The 19,112-nt window shown below is 42.7% G+C and overlaps 1 protein-coding gene across 1 annotated transcript in view; it reads left to right on the top strand.

The window, feature by feature from the left end:
* The first annotated feature begins 543 nt into the window (after positions 1-543).
* Positions 544-19,112, top strand: part of NMNAT2 (nicotinamide nucleotide adenylyltransferase 2) — a 96,516-nt gene continuing 77,947 nt past the window's right edge. The window contains exon 1 of the mRNA XM_090048176.1: positions 544-732. Coding sequence (XP_089904302.1) covers positions 648-732 — 85 coding nt within the window. The 5' untranslated portion in view covers positions 544-647. The remainder of the gene's footprint in view (positions 733-19,112) is intronic.

Here is a 19,112-nt window from a genome sequence, read left to right as displayed (position 1 = left end):
GCAGCCCCTTGCTTTTGTATGCCTATCCATGTCTACACCAGCTCCTCTAGGCTGTCAGTGTGTGTGTGTGTGTGTATGCATGTGTGCATGTGTGTGTCCCCAACAGCCCTTCACTTGTGTATATGTATGTCTACTACACCTCCCCTCTGGGCTGTGACTGTGTGTGAATGTGTCTGGCAGTCCCTTGTGTACGTGTATCCATGTCTCTGCCAGCTCCTCTCTGGGTTGTTAATTGTGTGTATGGTTGTGTGCCTGTGTCTGGCATCCCCTCACTTATGTACTTGTAAGCCATGTCTACAACAGCTCCTGTCTAGGCTGCGACTGTGTGTGTGTGTGCGTGTATGCATGTATCCACATCTCCTACATCTCAGCTCCTCTCGGGGGGGGGGGGGCAGTATGTGCATGTACGTATGTGTATGTGTCTGTACGTGTACTTATGTGTATGTGTACGTGCATATATGTACTGAGGGTGCGCCTCCCCGGCAGCCCCTGTCTCCGGCGCTGAAAGCGTTAAGGGCGGAGGAGTGACGCCGCCTGCGCCTGCCTCCGCTCCCGGAGCCCCCAGCACGGGCTGCGCCTCACCCGCGCCCGCCCCTGCAGACGCCCGAGACGCAGCGAGCGAGGCGAGCGGCGGCCGCACGGGAGCCATGACCGAGACCACCAAGACCCACGTCATCCTGCTGGCCTGCGGCAGCTTCAACCCCATCACCAAGGGCCACATCCAGATGTTCGGTGAGTGCGGCCGCCCCAGCGCGCTAGGGCGGAGGCTGCTGCTGCCGCTGCCCGCGGCGGCGCCGCCCGGGGCCGGGCCGGGCGGGGCCGGGCGAGGGGACCCGCTGCAGCGCGCCCGGACGGCAGCCGCCAGCGGGCCGTGCCGCTGTCCGCCGCCGCCGGGTGCTGAACCCCGCCTCGGCGCCCCCAGCTCCCGCGCTGCCCCGGCCGGGGCGGGGCGGTCCGGCCCAGCGGGGCCCCCTGGGGCGCCGCCCTGGAGCGAGCCCCGGGGAGACGGGGCGTGGAGGCCCGCGGCCGGGGGTGCAGGCAGGAGCCGCTCGGTTCGCCCGGACGGAGGGGTCGGGGAAGCAGATTCGTGCGGGGGTCGGGAAGCCTCCCGTTTTCATTTCCCCTGGCGTGGCCCGGGCCCCTGGACACACACACACACACACACACACACACACACACACCCACGCAGTCAAGGCCTCTCTCTCTCTCTCAGACACACAAACACACACCACGTCAAGGGCACACACACATCATGATTCTTTGTGTGTGTATGTATGTATCAAGGCATCACACACACACACACACAGAGGACCTGATACATATGCACACACAGAGTCAAGGCCTCACACACAAACAAATAATGATAAACACACACACACAGATTCAAGGTCTGTTATCTGTCTAGGAGTGCACATCATTTCACTTATTGCGTATTGAGGTCTCTCCCAGTGTCTCTGCAGCACTTCCATTTCCTATCTGTCTGGCAAGTGAAGAGACAGGGTCTAGGATGTAAATGCAAGGGCTCTTTTAAACAGAGAATAAAGCACCAGGCACAGAACCCACTAAAACTCAAGATGCCTGCCTGACATCCAAAAGGAAATGGAAACACTCATTGCTGAAAATAAATGTGAGCTGATGGATGCACCCCCATAGGTTTCAGTAACAATGCATGACTGCAATGTTGAAATCTCTGGTTAGAGAGAGAATAGGCAGAGGGAAGGGGTGTGGCACCCGACATCAAAATCATTACCTGCTTGGTTATTGATAGTTCACATGAACAGAAGCTGGCAGGCTTAGGGGACCCTATATCAACTGAAAACTCAGTTACAAATACAGGAGGAGCAGCGTATTAGACATCCATGGAGTGTCTGAAAGCTATGAATACATTTCTCAGTACAAAAAAATATTGGTACTAATGCATGTTTAATTATGTATTGGACCTCATCCTGGCTGATAATGATGAAGTGATCACTAAACTAAAAATTGACGGTTAGGTGCAAACAATCACAGTCTAAGTTCATTCACTGTGTGCCAACAGAACCTGGTCCTGAGCAATACCAGATGTGCTCACACAGTGCTTTAATAAGGCCTAGTCCCAAAAGGTAAAATAGTTATGAACAAAACTGAGGAGCAAAAAATATTTAAACATCAAATTTTTTTTAAACAAATCTGTGAAGGTAACAGTGTTGACTGAACAGACTTCTCTAATATGGTTGCTCAAGTCCTGCATGACGTGCTGATAAAAGAGAACCAAACAATCAGTGCAGCCCATATTCAGTGCATTAAAATTTTATTTTGATTACTTTTCAAGATATCAGTTACATATGGAATTATCTTCTAGTGCAGGTGTTCCTAGTGCATCCCCATAGAGATCTGGTTTTGGCCTAAATTCTATTCAATATCTTTATCAATGACCTAGAAGAAACTATAGAAATCAATGCTGGTAGACTTTGCAGCGAACAAAAAATGGTGGAGTAGTACTGGTGAAGGGAATAGGTCAGTTATGCGGGCTGAGCTGAATTGCTAGTCAAGGTTAGCTCACTTGAAAAGCCTAATGCAGAGTCATACATCTAGAAACCAAGAATGCAGATTGTTTGTAAAAGATGGGGGACATATATATTGTAAAGCAGTGATTCTGAAAAGAGGTGATAATAGATAATCATCTGAACATGAGATCCCAGTGTGATGCAACTAAAAGCACAAATATGCACAAGCAAGGAAATATCAAGCAACAATAGCAGGCATGACTTTTGTATATCGCATTAGCAAGACTCTTGTTGGAATATTGTGTCCATTACTGGTGTCCACATTTGAAAAGAGAACAAATTGGAGAGGACTGATAAAACAGCTGCAGGAAAGAGAGGGATTCTGGAAAACATGCTTTATAGTGAGATAAACTAAATAGGCAGTGTTTTTAGTAAGTTAAAAGAAGGTAACAGGTGACCTGATCATGGTTTACAAGTATCTATCTATACAGGGTACAACTGTGGTAGGCAATGGCTCCTTAGCTGGGTAGAAAAAGCCATGACACCCAAAGCTTGAAGCTGAAGCCAGGCAAATTCAGACCAGAAATGAGAGGCTAGTTAACCTGTAGAATAACTTAATGTTGTGGTGAATTCTTCATCACTTGAAGTCTGTGTGTCAAGACTTAGATAATCTGCTCTAAGATATGCAATATTTCAAAAAAGAAGTTATGGGCCTATAACAGAAATAAGAGGCTGACTTTCTTTGGCTTGTGTTATGCAGGAAGTCTGGCTACACATCTATAAAAGGTTCCTTCTGTCCTTGAAATCATGGCATATATCATAAATTAGGACCCTGTTCTACAGCTTGTACTTGCACTGCCAGCCCACACTTATTCCAGTAGGAAGCCTGGCTTCAGAAAGGACTGAAAAAAATGAGATAGCCAGTAAGGATCACTTTTGTGATTAAGGTTTAAGGGTTTTGAGCTCTTGCTCTCCTTAGTCATGTAAACCAGTGGGATTAGTCACAAGTCAAGCAAACAGGGTTTGGTCTTTGGGTTATAGGACTCCTTTGGCTTCATCCTAAACAAAGACTAGCATAGTACTGCTTTGTGGAAATGTTTTTCAGACATCTAACTAAAGATGCAGTCAAGAGATGCAAGACACTGTCTTCAACTCTCAGATAAATAAATAGGCTTCATAAACCTTACAAGAAACATTTTTTCTTCAGTATCAGAGAAAGTATTTCTTCTTTAAAATCTTTAAAATGTGCTACAAATCAGGCAAAAGACAAGATGCAAAAATAAAGGCTTGTAGTCAAATTTTTGCTCATGAAGTTGGATTCTGTTGACTTTTCCTCTAGTTAAATTCCAGCTAGTCTCTGTAGATGGTGTACCTGCATAGAAACTGGAAGATTAGATCCAGGGTCTTTATCTGATTGGTGCACTATTTCCACTAGGTCCTTTCTCACCAATTACATCAATTGGAGGTGAAGAGTCATTGATAGGCACCTCCTTTCAGGCAGTTGTGATTGTGTTATAACCATAGGCCCTGATCCTGCAATTTATAACACCTTGGCAAGCCCCATCAACCACGTGACACCCCAGTGACCTGAATAAGGCTCTACTTTGTCAAATGAAGGAATGGAGCCTTAAGAACAGTTAAGTATGGTTTTATTTACATATGTACATACAATACCCAATACTGCTAGATACCTAATGACATTAATAGTTCTGATAAGCATCATAATAGCTCTGAAAAAACTTAGGCTTTGTTTAAAAAGAGGGAAGAGAGGGAGTTTGGAGTGTTTTACTATATAAATTCTAATGTGAACAGAATGGGGTTTTTTTTACTCTAAGGGAAAACAGCTTTGTTTGATTGGTATTCCAGATGTGTGTTAATACAGATAAAGAAGAACTATGCAAACACATTAACATTATAGAATTAAGTGAAAGATTCAGAAGAAAATCCTTAGTTAAAAAACAATTGAAAGGATCTCAAATATTAGCCATTAAGGACCATAAATGCTTACCTTAGTCAAGACAGTAGTGCCATTCAACCCCAAATCATTTTTATTTCAAGTTAATACTTAGAGAAACGTAGTGTGGTATATGCTTAGCTTCCATCAGTGGCATGCAATGCTGGAAAAAAGGTAAACCTCTGAGAGAGTTATACAATTCTGTAGGCATGAAGGATAGACCCATTGTTTTGAGAAGACCTCATGATCAGGCTTACCCCCTGTGGTACTAAGAGCAGCTCTCTAATAAGGCATGAAGGGGATTTGGTGGCTGAAGGGTATCTCTCTACATCACAGACGCATCACAGTTGACTTCTTTTTTTTCTGTAAAAAAGCAAAGCAATGCCATAAAGGACAAAATGTATAACCAATGTCAAAGGAAAAAATAATCTGTGGAGCCCCACTGACAAAACAATGCCAACACTGGCAAATTTCCAGCTGACAAGTGTGTGTTTGCTTTTTAATTAAATCATTCTCCTCTAGCACAGTTAACCCCAACACAGCAGCATCCTGCTAATGCATAGGCACCAGAAAGCAAAACTGATGAGGAACCAAAGTCCAGCTGCCAGCCTGGCTTAATTCTCGAGGAGAATTTTCACCACTCTTGTAATGGTGATGAAAAAGTATGTCAAATCTTAGAGTGATCTAGGCTGTAACACGGGAAAAACTGTTTATGTATAACTAGAATTGCGTGGTGTTCTCCCAGTCTTTCATTACAATAAAGTGTGGCAGCAAGGAGGCAGAATTGCAAGAATTTTTTTTTATTGAGCATGCCTAAAAGACAGCATTACCTCTAGAGTTAAATGGGAAATAGATATTCCTGGGGATGAAAATTTGAGATTGCTGAAATCTGTCCCATCCCAAATCAGAATGAAACCTTCCCCTTCTTCCCCCCACTCCCTTTTTAGACACCTTTTTATTGTCTGGAAGTCAAATCTACTTTTACATGGGGTAGGGGAAATCTAGGGTAAACATTTAAAAAATGCCTAAGTGGCTGAAGCTCCTAAGAGACTTAGATGTCTTTGAAATGTTTATCACTAAAATCTTTTCCTCTCACAATAACAGATGTTTAGCAAATAGAATCATAAAATACAACCAATACAGAAGAGATTTGAAAGCTTGTATGCATATGGATGTCACAGATCTAATTATTAGTGGATATTAAAGGTTCACTAGCAAGAAAAAATAATCACAGAGCCAGAGAGGACCACTCTGTCCCAATGGGGAAATCTGTAGGAAAGTATATGGGAAGGAAAAAGGAAAACTGCACCTGATTCCTCTCGTGGCATTCCCCACAACATGTTCCTTCTGGATCTGCTGCATGAACAGACCTTGAAGACAATGAAGAAATCTTGAAAAGTTTTGCAAACTGAAAATGGTTTGGGTTCAGGTCAAAACCTTTTTTTGTAATTCACGGTAAATTTCAAATGACAAATTTATTTGAACTGGAAAGAAATGTAGTTGTGCTCCATTTTGACTTTTTGTTTTCTTTTTTAAAGAAAAATTCTTCATAGCCACTCTGTATCATGCCTCATTTTAATTTAAATTAAATGGTCTTTTTGATTTAAAAAAAAAGTGTTGCTGTTTTCTTAACCAGTTTAGTCATATATAAGAGGCCTGTGCTTGTCTAGTTGCAGCCTTGCTTCAGCTGGTATCAAAGAGCCTCTGGCAATCTACAAAAGTAGGTCTTTCCTGGGCCACTTCCGTTCCTCCCCTCTCCCCTGCATCTCACTCCTCAGACTACAGCCAGAAAGGTAGAAGAATCCATCATCTTCACAGTACTCCCCCTTCCTGAATTCCCCAGGTCACATCTATAAGGCTGGGGGAATTAAGGGTAAAGTACAAATTGTTCACCTCCAGATGTACAGGGAATGTCCACAAAAGTTACTGTAGCTTTATTTTGAGTGTCTTGCCCTGCCCCTTGGCTGTGTAAGCTGTCTTTGTGATGAGTATTAGAGGTAGCTGTTAGTTATAAAAACACCTGGGCATCCAAAAATCCAATGGACAGGAGCAGTCTAGAAAATGGAGGAGATGGAGAGAAGCACAGATTTCTTCATAGGCTTCAATGTCTGTTCATGCAGCAAATCTAGAAGGGGCATCTTGTGGGGAATGCCACAAGAGGAACCAGGAGCAGTTTTCCTCTTTCCTTACTATACGCTGTCCCACAGATTTCCCCATTGGGATAGAGTGGCCCTCTCTGACTCTCTGATATTTTTTTTTCTTGATAGTGAACCTTTAATATCTACTAATAATTACATCTGTAACATCCATATGCATACAAGCTTTCTAGTCTATTCCATGTTGGTTTTATTTTATAGTCCTATTTGCTAAACTTGTTATTGTGAGAGGAAAAGATTTTAGTAATAAAAATTTCAGACACCTAAGTCTCTTAGGAGCTTCAGCCACTTAGGTGCTTTTAAGTTTATCCTAGATTTCCTCTACCCCATTTAAAAGTAGATTTTACTTCCAGACAGTAAAATAAATAAATAAATCAGTGGGATTGTAGTATCAAATGCAGTTTGGTGACCAGAATATAATTACTTCCCATTCATATTCATAATGACAATGAATCACTGCTATGCTGTGATTTTTGTCTAATTGGAAGCAATGTTTTGCCATATCTATTCATATATACATCTACTAATGAGGAGAACTTGTTATTGTATCCCAACCAACAGATTGATAGAAAAACATATTTCAAGCTGAAAGAAATAAAAAGGGCTCAGATGCCCAAAGTAAAAACTCCCTGTATCACATCTTAAAGCAAACGCCAGCAATTAAAAATCCCAGAAGGCTGCTCTTTGATTATTCAAAGTAGCCCATCTGAAGGAAAGCCACTGAAGTCTGTTAAATTATGTAAATGGGCTTCCAAGGTAAAGGGACCAATTTTTGTAAGCCAGAGAGAAGGAACAGGAAGGAACTAGAGAGGGGTGTTTTTTTGTTATTTTAAGCTCCTGAGTTTTCAAAATAGGATTTCCAAAAATGACTGGACTGCAAATACTATCTTAATCAAATGATCTCTTCTCAAAACACAGTTGGTAAATTCCATGCACTGAATGATGTGCTCACATTTCCGCTTTCTTAAATTCACTTAAATGTGACTGCATTTGCAAATGACCAGAAGAATTCCCATGAAGCACAAGCCAGTCCAGATCCTAAGAGGAAATGACAATGTCCCTTATAAAGGGGAGGATCAGTCTTGACCTTAGATGTGGTAATCATTAAATCCTTGTTCAAGTGAGCCTGAATTATGCTAGACAATTTTCTAATGCCATTTTGAACATTGCTTTTCTGTCAGTCTAGAATAGACAAAAATATGGGGAGAATAAAAATCTAAGTTTTTCCTTTCTACATTGGATAAAACTAGGGTGAACCCAGGATTGTGTTGTCACTCTCATTTCACTGAAAGTTTCAATCCTTCCTGGGTGGAAAACAACTTCTTTTGAATGTTTCTTTAAACAAGAATGGGATAAAGTTTCTGCAAGCTCTTTGGGACAGGGAAAATCCCTCCTTACCTGCATTTCAGGCTGCTAGGAACATCTGTTGTACAGTACCAGTTTGAATAGTATGCATTCTTCATATAACTTTGATAAACTGGATGGCTTTTTAAAACAGAAGTCTGTTTCTTTTCTCCCTCGCACTGGTGTCACTCTCTTGACATCAGGGTACAAATCAGCTTCATGTGTACCAGTGTTCATGGGAGCAAAGATGGGCCAATAAGAACGAACTTCCCTTTATTCAGTAATATAAAATTGAGAGGGCAGAATTCATCTACATATAGTAAAACCCATGAGAAGGGACACAGGGAGAAGCCTTAGCAATGATTCCTTTGTGGAGATTTTCCTTACAGCACTCCACAAAGTAAGGAATCCCCCTGTCATAGAACAGATCCAGCGAGCCTTGCTCCAAGTCCACATCAGTTTTCTTCGGATGTGCATAATTCCCAGGGATCAGTGGCCAGTGCTTCTCCATTAATGCTTCAGGCCTTTGTAGCAGCTCTGGTCCACAGTGGTTCCTTCCAAACACTGGGGAGCTGTCTGCATTGTGAACACTTTAACAGGGACTCCCCCTGGCCACAAGCAGTGCTGCTGTTGCAGAGGGGAAGGCAACTGAGGCCCAGATGATGTTAACCTTTTCTGATCAACACTTTGTTGTGGGGAGAATTATATTCACTGCTGTCTTTGGTCTTGATCTTACTCCCTGGCCTGACCTCAGCCACATGGAGCATGTTTTGCTGCTTGGACAAAGATGGATAGTGTTCTGCAGATAACCGAGACCTCTGTCTTCTGTGCAGAGTGGGGGTTAGCCATGCTCAAAGCATCTTCATTAAATATGAATCTAAGAGAAATAAACTCCTTAGGAGACAAAATGGTCTAGCCTGGGGTTAGGAGCTGTGGGATCAGGAGGCTTAGGTTCTATTCTCAGTTCTACCGCTGAATGGCTCTGGATGGTCTTGGGCATGTTACTTTCCTTCTTTTTGCCTGTTTCCCTTTCACCCAAGGACGGTCTTTGTCTTATCTAAATTATAACCTGTTTGTGAAAATCCTAGCACTCCAGGGCCCTGATCATAACTGGAATCTGCAGGTGCTATCACACTACAAATAAATAAAGATAATAAATTCTCCCCCCTCCCCAACAGACTCTCTCCTCTAGCTTCCTGCCTTTCAATCCTTTTTCTTCTTTATTACCCACAAAGAGGAGGGGAGTTCTCTCGAGCACTGACATGAAACCCCATCAATAACTAGTCATAGATCTTTTAAAAATATTTATTGGCTGATAAATATTTAACAGCTCTTATTATGTTCCATGGGATATTATAGTGTCTCTAAAACAATGCTATTTTGCAAAATATGAAAGTATTTTATCTCATTTTCAAACAAAAAAATAAATTTAGCACCGATAAATGCATCGCAATAACTTCACTTAAAATAATAAACAAGGAATTAATTCAGTTTTAAAATATGTAGAATGTCAAGAGGCCCCTGAATGTTATTTTATGTTATTTTTTAATAGGAGACCATGGGCTGCAAAAAATACCAGTGCATTAATTTGTATTCTTATTAATACACTAGCCAATTGCCCATCAGGAATAATGGGGGGGGTGGCATGTGGGGATGGAGCCCCATAGCTCCCCCCATCCAGGCCCACTCCCCCTTTACCTCCTGCTTCAGGTCTGGGCCTGCTCCCCACCTCTCTGCCACAGCAGCAGGGGGAGGGGAGGAGTGGGCCCATGCCCGATGTGGGGGAGGACTGGGCTCGAGGGTGGGGAGAAGCCAGACTGCTGTGGCGGGGGGTGGGCCAGGAGGCCCAGGCTGACCCAGCAGCAGTGGGGGAATGGGAGGAGTGGGCTTGGAGCCGATTGGGGGGGGGGGGGAAGGGAGGAGTGGGCCCAGGCCCAAAGTCAAGGTAGGGAGGAGGCTTGCTCCTCCCCTCCCCCAGCTGGTGCTGTGTCAGGTCGGGCCTGCTGTTTCCCTCCCCCCACTCTGGTGGGCCAGCTTCTCCCCTGGCTCAGACCCCGTCCCACTCCTCCCCTCCCCCCACCACTGCCAGTGGTGTGCCTGCCAGTGGCCTTGCTCCCCCCATGAAGCCCTGACCCCAGCCCACCCTCCACTCCATCAGTGCCACCTGCAGGGAGCAGGGCAGGGGGGGCAAGGGCAGGGGGGCAAGGCCAGCCATGCTGGGTGCCCCCCTGTTCCATCTGCTCCATTTGCTCCTGCCAAATGCACTGGCCTGTCCCCACCCCACCCCCCCATCCCCTGGCTCCCCACCATCATGGCAGGGCTGCACTGCTGCCATCTCCTGTTTGAATGCTTGTTTGTACTCAACAGCTTGTTGTCAGCGAATCAGAGCGTGTATAAAGCATTACGGACAGGCAGATGGACTTAGGCTTTTATAATATTAGAACATTCCTGGGTTCAAGGTGCTAGCCTAGGACTCAAAAGAGACGAGTTCAATTCCCTACCCCATCACATATTTCTTGTATGATCTTGCCTTTATGTTCCTTTCTATATAATGGGAATGATATCACTGCTCTAAGAGGGGTGTTGTGACGATCATCAATAAAAATGAGGTATATAGATACACCAGAGATGAGGGTTATAGAAGTGCCTTAGATATATAACCATCTTAAACTTGGTTCTTTGGGGAAAGGTACCTCCTGGACATGTGGTGGAGCTCTGATCTAGTTAGGGCTGTAGGTATAACTGGAATTTGAATAACAACAAACAACACTGATAATCAGTCATAACACTTAACACTTATTTTCTGGAATTTTGCATCCAAGTATTTCAAAGCACTGTTCAAATGCTGGCCTCACAAGCCTATCTGGTATTACAACCAGTTTAAAGAAAATGGTGGGACAAAAGACTGTATGGTTGAAACTGCAGTGGCAGAACTAGGAACAGAATCTCAGAGTCTTGGCTCTCAGTCTCCTGCTGTAACCAAACTCTTTATACTTTTAGTTTTACAATGAACTCCCCTTAGGATGCCATAAGGTATGACCTTTCAAAGATTAAGCAGAAGTTCCTGATTTAATAGCACTGATTGCACTGGAATAAGGACCAAGAGTATGGACACACAACATAGCTACTATGGAGTAAATTGACTTTAGTCGGTAGTAAAAGTGTGGTAGATACACAATGCACAGGCTTAGACTAGTGTAAGTCACTTAACTCTACAGTACAGTTGCTCTTCAGGGACTGATAAGTAACTATATAATAGTAGGAGCTACACTGGTATAGTGATGGTGTATCTGCTCCCTTAGTTAATTGCATTCCCAGGTAGCCCTGTGCTTAATGGAAACCGCATCCTCTGCCACTTTGTGGCCAGGTACCGTAATAGCTTTCATTATAGGTAGGTAGTTTGAGAGAAGTGTTAAAAGTAAAAATTCTGTATCCCAAATTTTGCTCCCTATGGGCGCATCTACATATACAATTAATGAGTATGAATAAACTCCAGAGTTTATTGCTCTGGAGTGTATTGCTCCCAGGCGCAGTAAGCTCTGGCGTTTATTCACGCACAGCATATTGAGCTGGGTTGCAGCAGCTTCAGCTGGCAGGGGACCCAAGGGGTCAGCCTGGCAGCCTAAGGCTGTTCCCCACAGCTCAACGTGCTGTGGAGGGGCTAACTGGGGCACAAGGGTGCTTCAATGTTGGGCTAGCTGGCAGGAAGCCCCCGCATTGAAGCACTGTTAAGCCCCAGCCACCTGGAGCAGTGTCTACATGTGCGCTGCTGTGGAGTTTTTTACTCTGCAGCAGGATAGTACTTGTATTTACTTGTATTTACCTGCTTTGGAATAAATTAGTTTACTACAGCCTAATAGGAGCGCATGTGTAGACATGCAATGTTTACTACGCACCTAATTAGTCAACTGTGCAGTAAATATCTCATGTAGACACACACAATATTATTGCACAATAGGGTAATTGTATTGCATGTTCACACCGTGCTGCTTCTTACTGCCAGTGGGAGACACTGGCTTGTTGGTATAGAACAAGTAAACCGGTAGCCAGGACCAGGCAATTGAAACAATTCACACCAGATATGGAAAGACTGAAAGGTATTAGGAGGCGGCAAATCAGCATGGGGTTGAGATATTTGGAACGCTGATAGGCTTTGTTAAGTAGAACATCAGACTCCATCAGTGGCAATGAATCTTCCAGCCCTGTGGCCCAAATGGGTGGCACAGAGTTGGTCTGTGAGCCAAATCCCATGTGGAGTCAGTCTGTGAGTGGAATTCAGTGTACTAAGCCAACCCTGCACGTCTGGATTCAGGGCCACATTAGCCAACCCAGCACGTCTGTGCTGATGTGAAGGGCCACATTATCTGGCCCTTGGGGCTCCACAGGGGTCCAGAAATTTGACAACAGGAGAAGAGCAATTAACACTTGCACCACTCCCTATCAACACATTTCCAGACCCAGAGGAAGCCCTGCGGGCCAGATGATGTGGTTCCATAGGCCAGATCTGGCTTGCAGGACAGGAGTTGAGTGCCCCTGGATTACATAAATGTCATGGTTTGTTTTGGTTTTCTAATCTGTGACTATAAATGCCACTGCAATATCAAAGGCAACAGTCCATTCAGAACCTGATTTTCAGATATGCTAAGTATCTAAAATTCTAGTAAAAATTGACAGGAGCTAATTGATGTGCTCATCACTTCTGTAAATCAGGTCCAGGGCAGAATTACTGTCCTCTCTAAGCAGCCATGTTGTTAAAGTATCATTGGTTTAAATCAGCTCACAAAGATGCATCTTTTTCAGTGGTATTCAGAGTTTCCTCTTCCCAGTACAGGCTGGTCTGATATGATAGGACTGAGCACATGAATGGATGTGGTCTTATTTTGTCAGTGGAGGATGCAGGGTGTTCATCAGTGCAGACATTCTAGCTAAGGGGTTTACCTCTAGGTGGGATCAAATGAGAGAGACAGACAGCTTTCTGTTCTGATGGGTAGGAAAACAGAGGAGCTTCCTCTTGCACACCAGCAGTATTCCTCCTTCCCTGGGAGAGTAAGGAAGAAATTGCTCGGCATCTGAATCATAGCAATTTACACTTCAGAATGAAATTCAGCATCTCCTAATGGATCTTAAGATCTCCCTAAGGACAGCACATTTTACAACAACTTATTGGGGAAATGCATAAGACAATTCAGCTTTGTTTCCAAGATCTTGCAGCTGGGTCAGTGATTCTTAAAGGAATACCTTTGCCTCCAGCTCCCTTCATCTGTGCAAAGTTGTTATCATCATCATCTTTGCAGAAAAGGTAGTGTTGGTAATAGATTTTTGAAGAAAGCTGGTGTTTGTTGAACTTTATATCAGAAAAGACATTGCTATGCAGTTCTCCATTACATTACCATAGTGACTTTTCTCTAGTTTCATAGCTGAGGCAGTTTATAGCAGATGAAGGAAAGGGAAGGTGGTGTGTCCAAGTGGGAGTCATGAGATGTGAGTTTTGTTCCCATTTCAGCCACTGATCTACTGTGTGACCTTCAGCAAGTAACTTGAATTGACTTTCCTCTACCATCTTTTGCTTTTCTTGTCTCCTTACATAGTAAGGTCTTCAGGGCAGGGACAATTCTGTCTGCAGAAAATCAGTGCCTAGATCAGTGAGGTTGCTCTCTCCATTGAAACTTCTAATCATATTTCTATAATACAAAGAATAGCAATATGGAAGGTGTTATATTATGGCAAGGCAAACTGGCAAGTATTAGATATTTTGGTCTGGATGTTGCCCATTTTCCTTATCCGAGTAGTCCCTTGTATTCCAGTAGGACTAGTTACGTAAGTTCGAGGAACTGAGTATGGCCTTATTGAAACAGAGAGCAAAGTGTTTTCTTGCATTGGGATGAAGTACCAACAAATACATCCACTGGTAGTAACAGAACTATAGGAGATATGTAAGAACTTTAGGAGGAACTTTTTAAGGACTGGTAGTAATAGAACTATAGGAGTCTGTTAATGTGAACAACAGATCTAACTTTCCTTCGAGTATTAGAGCTTTAAAACATTATTTCTTTCTTTTACCTTTCTCTCCTAGCCAAAGTAATCCAGGCTGAAATCTTGTTGGCACACATTACTATCTTGGTCACACATTCTCCCCTGTGCTGCAGACACTTAATACTGATGATGCAAAGCAGTCCTGAAGCTGGCATAGCTGGCCACAGGAGGATCACTCTAGCATACTAAATTGATGCAGCTGCTCTTCTGTCAACCCCTACCCTGAAGCTAACATGATGAGGGTTTCCTTATATCCTTGTTAATGGCCTGTTAAGCTAGTCTCAGGCACTAGCTTGATACACAGCCAACCTGAGATCAGGAAAGCACAAAGATGGCTTCACAGAACCTTTCTACACAAGTTGCCTCCCCCACAAGTTGCACAGCATGATCATTAGCCACAGTCAAGCATCTGAAACCAGAAATCCCTATTGCTTTTCATATAATTGTGATCAAACTATATATCTGCCTAAAGGAATAATATTATACGAGCCAGAATCCACAAAGGACTCTTCTCTGATGCAATAGAATAGCTTGAGAATAAAAACAAATATGCTTCTGTAGGGGAATTAGACCAGAATAAGACAACTGACGCTATTTAAAAAATATAAATCTTAGGGGTACAGTTTGCAAACCTGAGATTGGCTGAAATGTGAACTGGAGCCTCTTTAGAGACAGACAGCTAGCATTCTAGCTGACTTCAGTCATGTGATCTGACTTTTTATGGCAATCAAAACAAACTATTCCACAGGTAGGAAAAAGGAAATGCTAATAGCGCACATTTTACTTTCTTCTTAAGAATTTACAGGTTTTTCTCACTTTATGTTGTACATGCATTCCTGGAAAATGGTGCATAACTAGAATGCACATAAAGGGAACCCACTTACAATGTAACAAATAGGGATAGGTTCCAAGACCTCGACTGTACTGACCCCCCCAGGCACATTTCTACCACTTTTACAAGACAATTTTGGTGCTCACCAACAGCAGGCAGTGCACACAAGCACAGGGCACTATTATAATGGAGATGGCAACTACAGAAATACATGTTGAAGACAATGAGCAAGGAGCACAGATCCACACAGGAGACTATATTCTGGTGCGTGTCGCTCCTACAATGCACTGCACAAAGCAGATGACTGTGCGCTTCCACCACACCGATCGCATAAAAATGAATTTACCTCACATATAACAAACTTTTGGTATAAAAAGGGTCATTGCACAAGAGCGAATTTGCACATACAAACCCGCATAAAGCAAGGGAAACCTGCACATTTTAAATGCCAGCTCAAAAGGGAGCAGTTGCATATGGTTGAAGCATGTTATTCCTTATTTGCCAAACAGCTTATTTTTGTTGCTGATTATTTAGAATCTTATTTAAGCTAAAATGTAGCTACTTCAAACAGATGCTGGGTCAGACACTTGGTATAAACTGATGTACTCTGCTGAGGTTAATGCAGGTGCATTGATTTATAACATCTGAAGAGCTTTTGCTCCATATAAAAGAGTAATGTTTCAACCAACAGTACCCAGCATTAATACCCAAATAATGCACTCTGGATTTATTTTCAAGTTATGTTGGTAGGTTGGTTTGTTTTTTGATGTCAGAGTATCTCTAACTTCCATTGTTAATGAAATCATTTAAACTCGGCTGTACAGGTCATCCCAGGAATACACAGGTATTGCCTTCCAAAATCTCCTTAGAAACCAAACAAAAAGAGCAATAATCATACCGAACAGGGAAGGAACGGATGGAATTTCTGCCATCCAGTTTATAAAAAATGTGTGGTGTAAGTATGAAAATGAGATCAGTTCCACTCTGAGTGACACTTTTTCTACTGACTGAAAATGGTGATCCCAGTATGATCTCCTGCTCAAAATCTGCTTATTGATAACATTCTGGCCCAATGTAGCTTCAGTGACTTTTAAAATAAATTTCAGTTCTTTTCCAGCTATTCAAAGCTGCTCTTTTACACGCTGAAAATCTCTTGCCTATATTTATTTTTCAAGACACCAATAGGCTAGCTCCAGTAGGTCTCTGACAATAGCTCAGACTGGAAGCTTCTCACAAGAACGTAGTTTCTCCTTTGCCCTCTGGAATGAGCATTACTATATCATGGATGCAAACTACTTACTGACTCCATCACATGTTCAGCTAATGTACCAAGCAATGACAAACAATAGGCCTTGTCCTTTTCCCTCTCACTAGACTGACTGTAGATGCTAATCCTAGATATAGGTGCCTAATAATCCTTTTTTGAAAGTTACTAAGCAATTCACTTCAGTTATATCCTGTGACAGTGAGTTCCACAGATTCTATACGTTGCGTAGAAAAGGTCATTTAAACCTGACTTATCCATTCCTTTCCAGTGTAGCTTTTATCGGTTTAGCTAACCCCCTAGACAAATAATAACTAGATTTTCAGTCTCTCCTTATGGCATCTGTAGTGAGGACTCTGAGGAATCTAGTAAAACTATCTTTTATCAAAGACAAAATGGAGAATAGGAACATTACACCCCTCACAGGACTGAACTATTCATATTTAGAGCTAAATCTAGTAAGGGCTGAGTGATCCCACAACTACTGCCACAAGTGTTGGAAATCAAGGACATTTCACACCTTGCAGAATTAAAGCCTGAATTTCTCATTGATGTCAGATTGAATGGTCTGAACAATTAAATTGAACTGTATCTTCAAATAGCTTATGATAGTGTATGCAACATCCTGATCATCTTCCAGACAGGAAAGGTTTTGTCCCTATCGTGAGGAGGTGCATTGATAGCTTCTGCATGAGGTGCATTTGAGTCATTTTGCAATTTCTTGTCCTCTCAAATAATTTCTAGTCTGGTGGGGACTGTTGTGCCCTTCCACACTCTGAGTACTAAATAGGATATTCCAAGCTGGAAAAGCACGACACATTGTCCAGTTGTTATGCATTATGATAATTTGTTAGAGCATTCCTTGGATAACAGGTTGCATCATTCCTCAGGTGTCTCTATCTTCTCTGCTTTCTTTCTGATGAGAGGAAATAAATGCAGGATGCCTAGGTACTCTCCATCTTGATCTCTTCAGATACGTTGTCTTTCCAGGAGTCAGTTTCTAGAAGTCATTAATTAGCTTTAGTCCTGCACTAGCAAAATTGGTATTCTCCTAGTTCTTTCCCTGACCAGTGATCTTGATATGCACCCAAATACTGTTGCAAGTGCTTTATCACTTATGCTATGAATACCTACTCAATCCTAAACTGTAAGTAGCATCTTATATCATTCTTCTAGCAGAAAGCCAGCAGTATGGCAATAGTATGAATCACCCCAAGGATGACTTTCTTAGATGGGATGGACCAGGACCTCTTATATGATGTCTGGGTGGATGGATGGTGAAAATTCATCAGTAGGAAATTCAGATGGCATTTCCTTGGAACAATTTCATATTCTCATTTTCAAGTTTCTGGTGTGTATTTCAAGATGCTCATTGTATGTTTCTCTTTTTGTTCCATAAAAAGAAACTGTACTGCAATAATTTCAAGTCCTGCAACATAAGAGCCCTTTTAGATATTTTACTCTGTAATGGCGAAAAACATAACAAAGCAATTAGCTTGGAGATGGAAATGTTAAGTACTATGGTTGCTTACAGAATATTCCTGTGTGTTAGTGTGCCCTTTGGGAAGGTGAATGAGATACTCAAAGAGCCTGATCCTGTTGAACTCAGGGCAAGATTTCACACGAATGTCAGTGGAAGGATGAATGATGAGCATACTCAGTCAACCCTGTAATTTACTTGTCAGACATTAGGCTAAGGGCAAAAAGATGTTTCTTGAGTTTTCCAGGCAAGGACTTGGTTAACCGGTCCCTGCATTACAGTGGGAAGGAATGACAAGAAACTGTGAGTGACCAGGCTAGTTGTAATATTTTTCAGTAAGATGTTGCAAGTGTTATAAACCACTTCAGTACAAGTCATTAGAATTATGATGTTTCCCATACCCTCGTGACTGTAGCATTAAAGCTTTTAATCACAGCTACTTGTATCAGTTTAACATATAGGCCAAATATTTGTTCAGATTCTTCTCTAGTTATACTCTTCCCCATCATATGCAGAAATCCCAGGAGCAAATGATGGTTTTGTTTGCTGCTGATCTGAGACAAAAACAGGGAGCAGGGATAGGAGCACATACAGGATATGTGTAGCCATCCTTCAGGATTAGGAAAGAACTCAATGACTGTGTTGCTTGGACTTATACACATTACCTACATTTTGGCAAAATTAAATTTGGGACAAAAACCTATTGCCTAGAGCATCTTTTGCTGCCATATTTTTGCTGACCAGAACTTGTTTCTTTGGGGGTGGAGGGCACAAAGCATGGAGGATGTCAACTTGGGAGTGGTAAGATTGCACATGCATATGCACGTGCACAACAAGAGTAGTGCCTGTTTGCCATCATGAACAAGTCAGCAGAAAGGAGGGTTCAGGAATTAGAGCACTAGAATCAACTTGGAATTGAACTAGCCTTAGCCAATTCCAAACTTTGCTACAGGCTTTTAATCTGATCTAGGACAAGTCACTTTAGTTTTGGGACTATGTGCTCAATATTGCAGCAATGGATCTTGATCACCATGATGCCTTCTACCACTCTCTTAGTTACCACCTAGAAATGAAGGGATATTGCTTGCACAGCTGAGCTAGGGCTCTTTATATTCTCTTCTTTTTTCCTTATTCCAGCATAGGAGGGAGCACAACCACACACAGTATGGTGATACTTCTTTGCATACTGGGCTGCATTGGTAGGAGTGTTACCAGCAGGGCAAGGGAAGTAATTATTCCCCTCTATTTGGTACTGGTGAAGCCACATCTGGAGTTTTTTATTCAGTTTTGGGGCCCCCACTACAGGAAGAATGTGGACAAATTGGAGAGAGTCCAGTGCAGGGCAACAAAAATGGTGAGGGGGATAGGGGACATGATTTATGAGAAGAGGCTGAGAGAGCTGGGCTTATGTAGTCTAGAGGAGAGAAGATTGACAGGGGATTTAATGGCAGTCTTCAACCACCTAAAGCGGGGTTCGAAAGAGGGTGGAGCTGGACTGTTCTCAGTGGTGGCAGATGCCAGAACAAGGAGCAGTGGTCTCAAATTCCAGCAAGGGAAGTTTAG

Source organism: Crocodylus siamensis, chromosome 5, assembly GCF_052110815.1.
Source record: "Crocodylus siamensis isolate JL-2025a chromosome 5, ASM5211081v1, whole genome shotgun sequence".
In the NCBI taxonomy this organism is placed as follows: Eukaryota; Metazoa; Chordata; order Crocodylia; family Crocodylidae; genus Crocodylus; species Crocodylus siamensis.
Note: the sequence above shows the minus strand (reverse complement) of the source record. Positions and strands in the feature narration are given on the sequence as shown.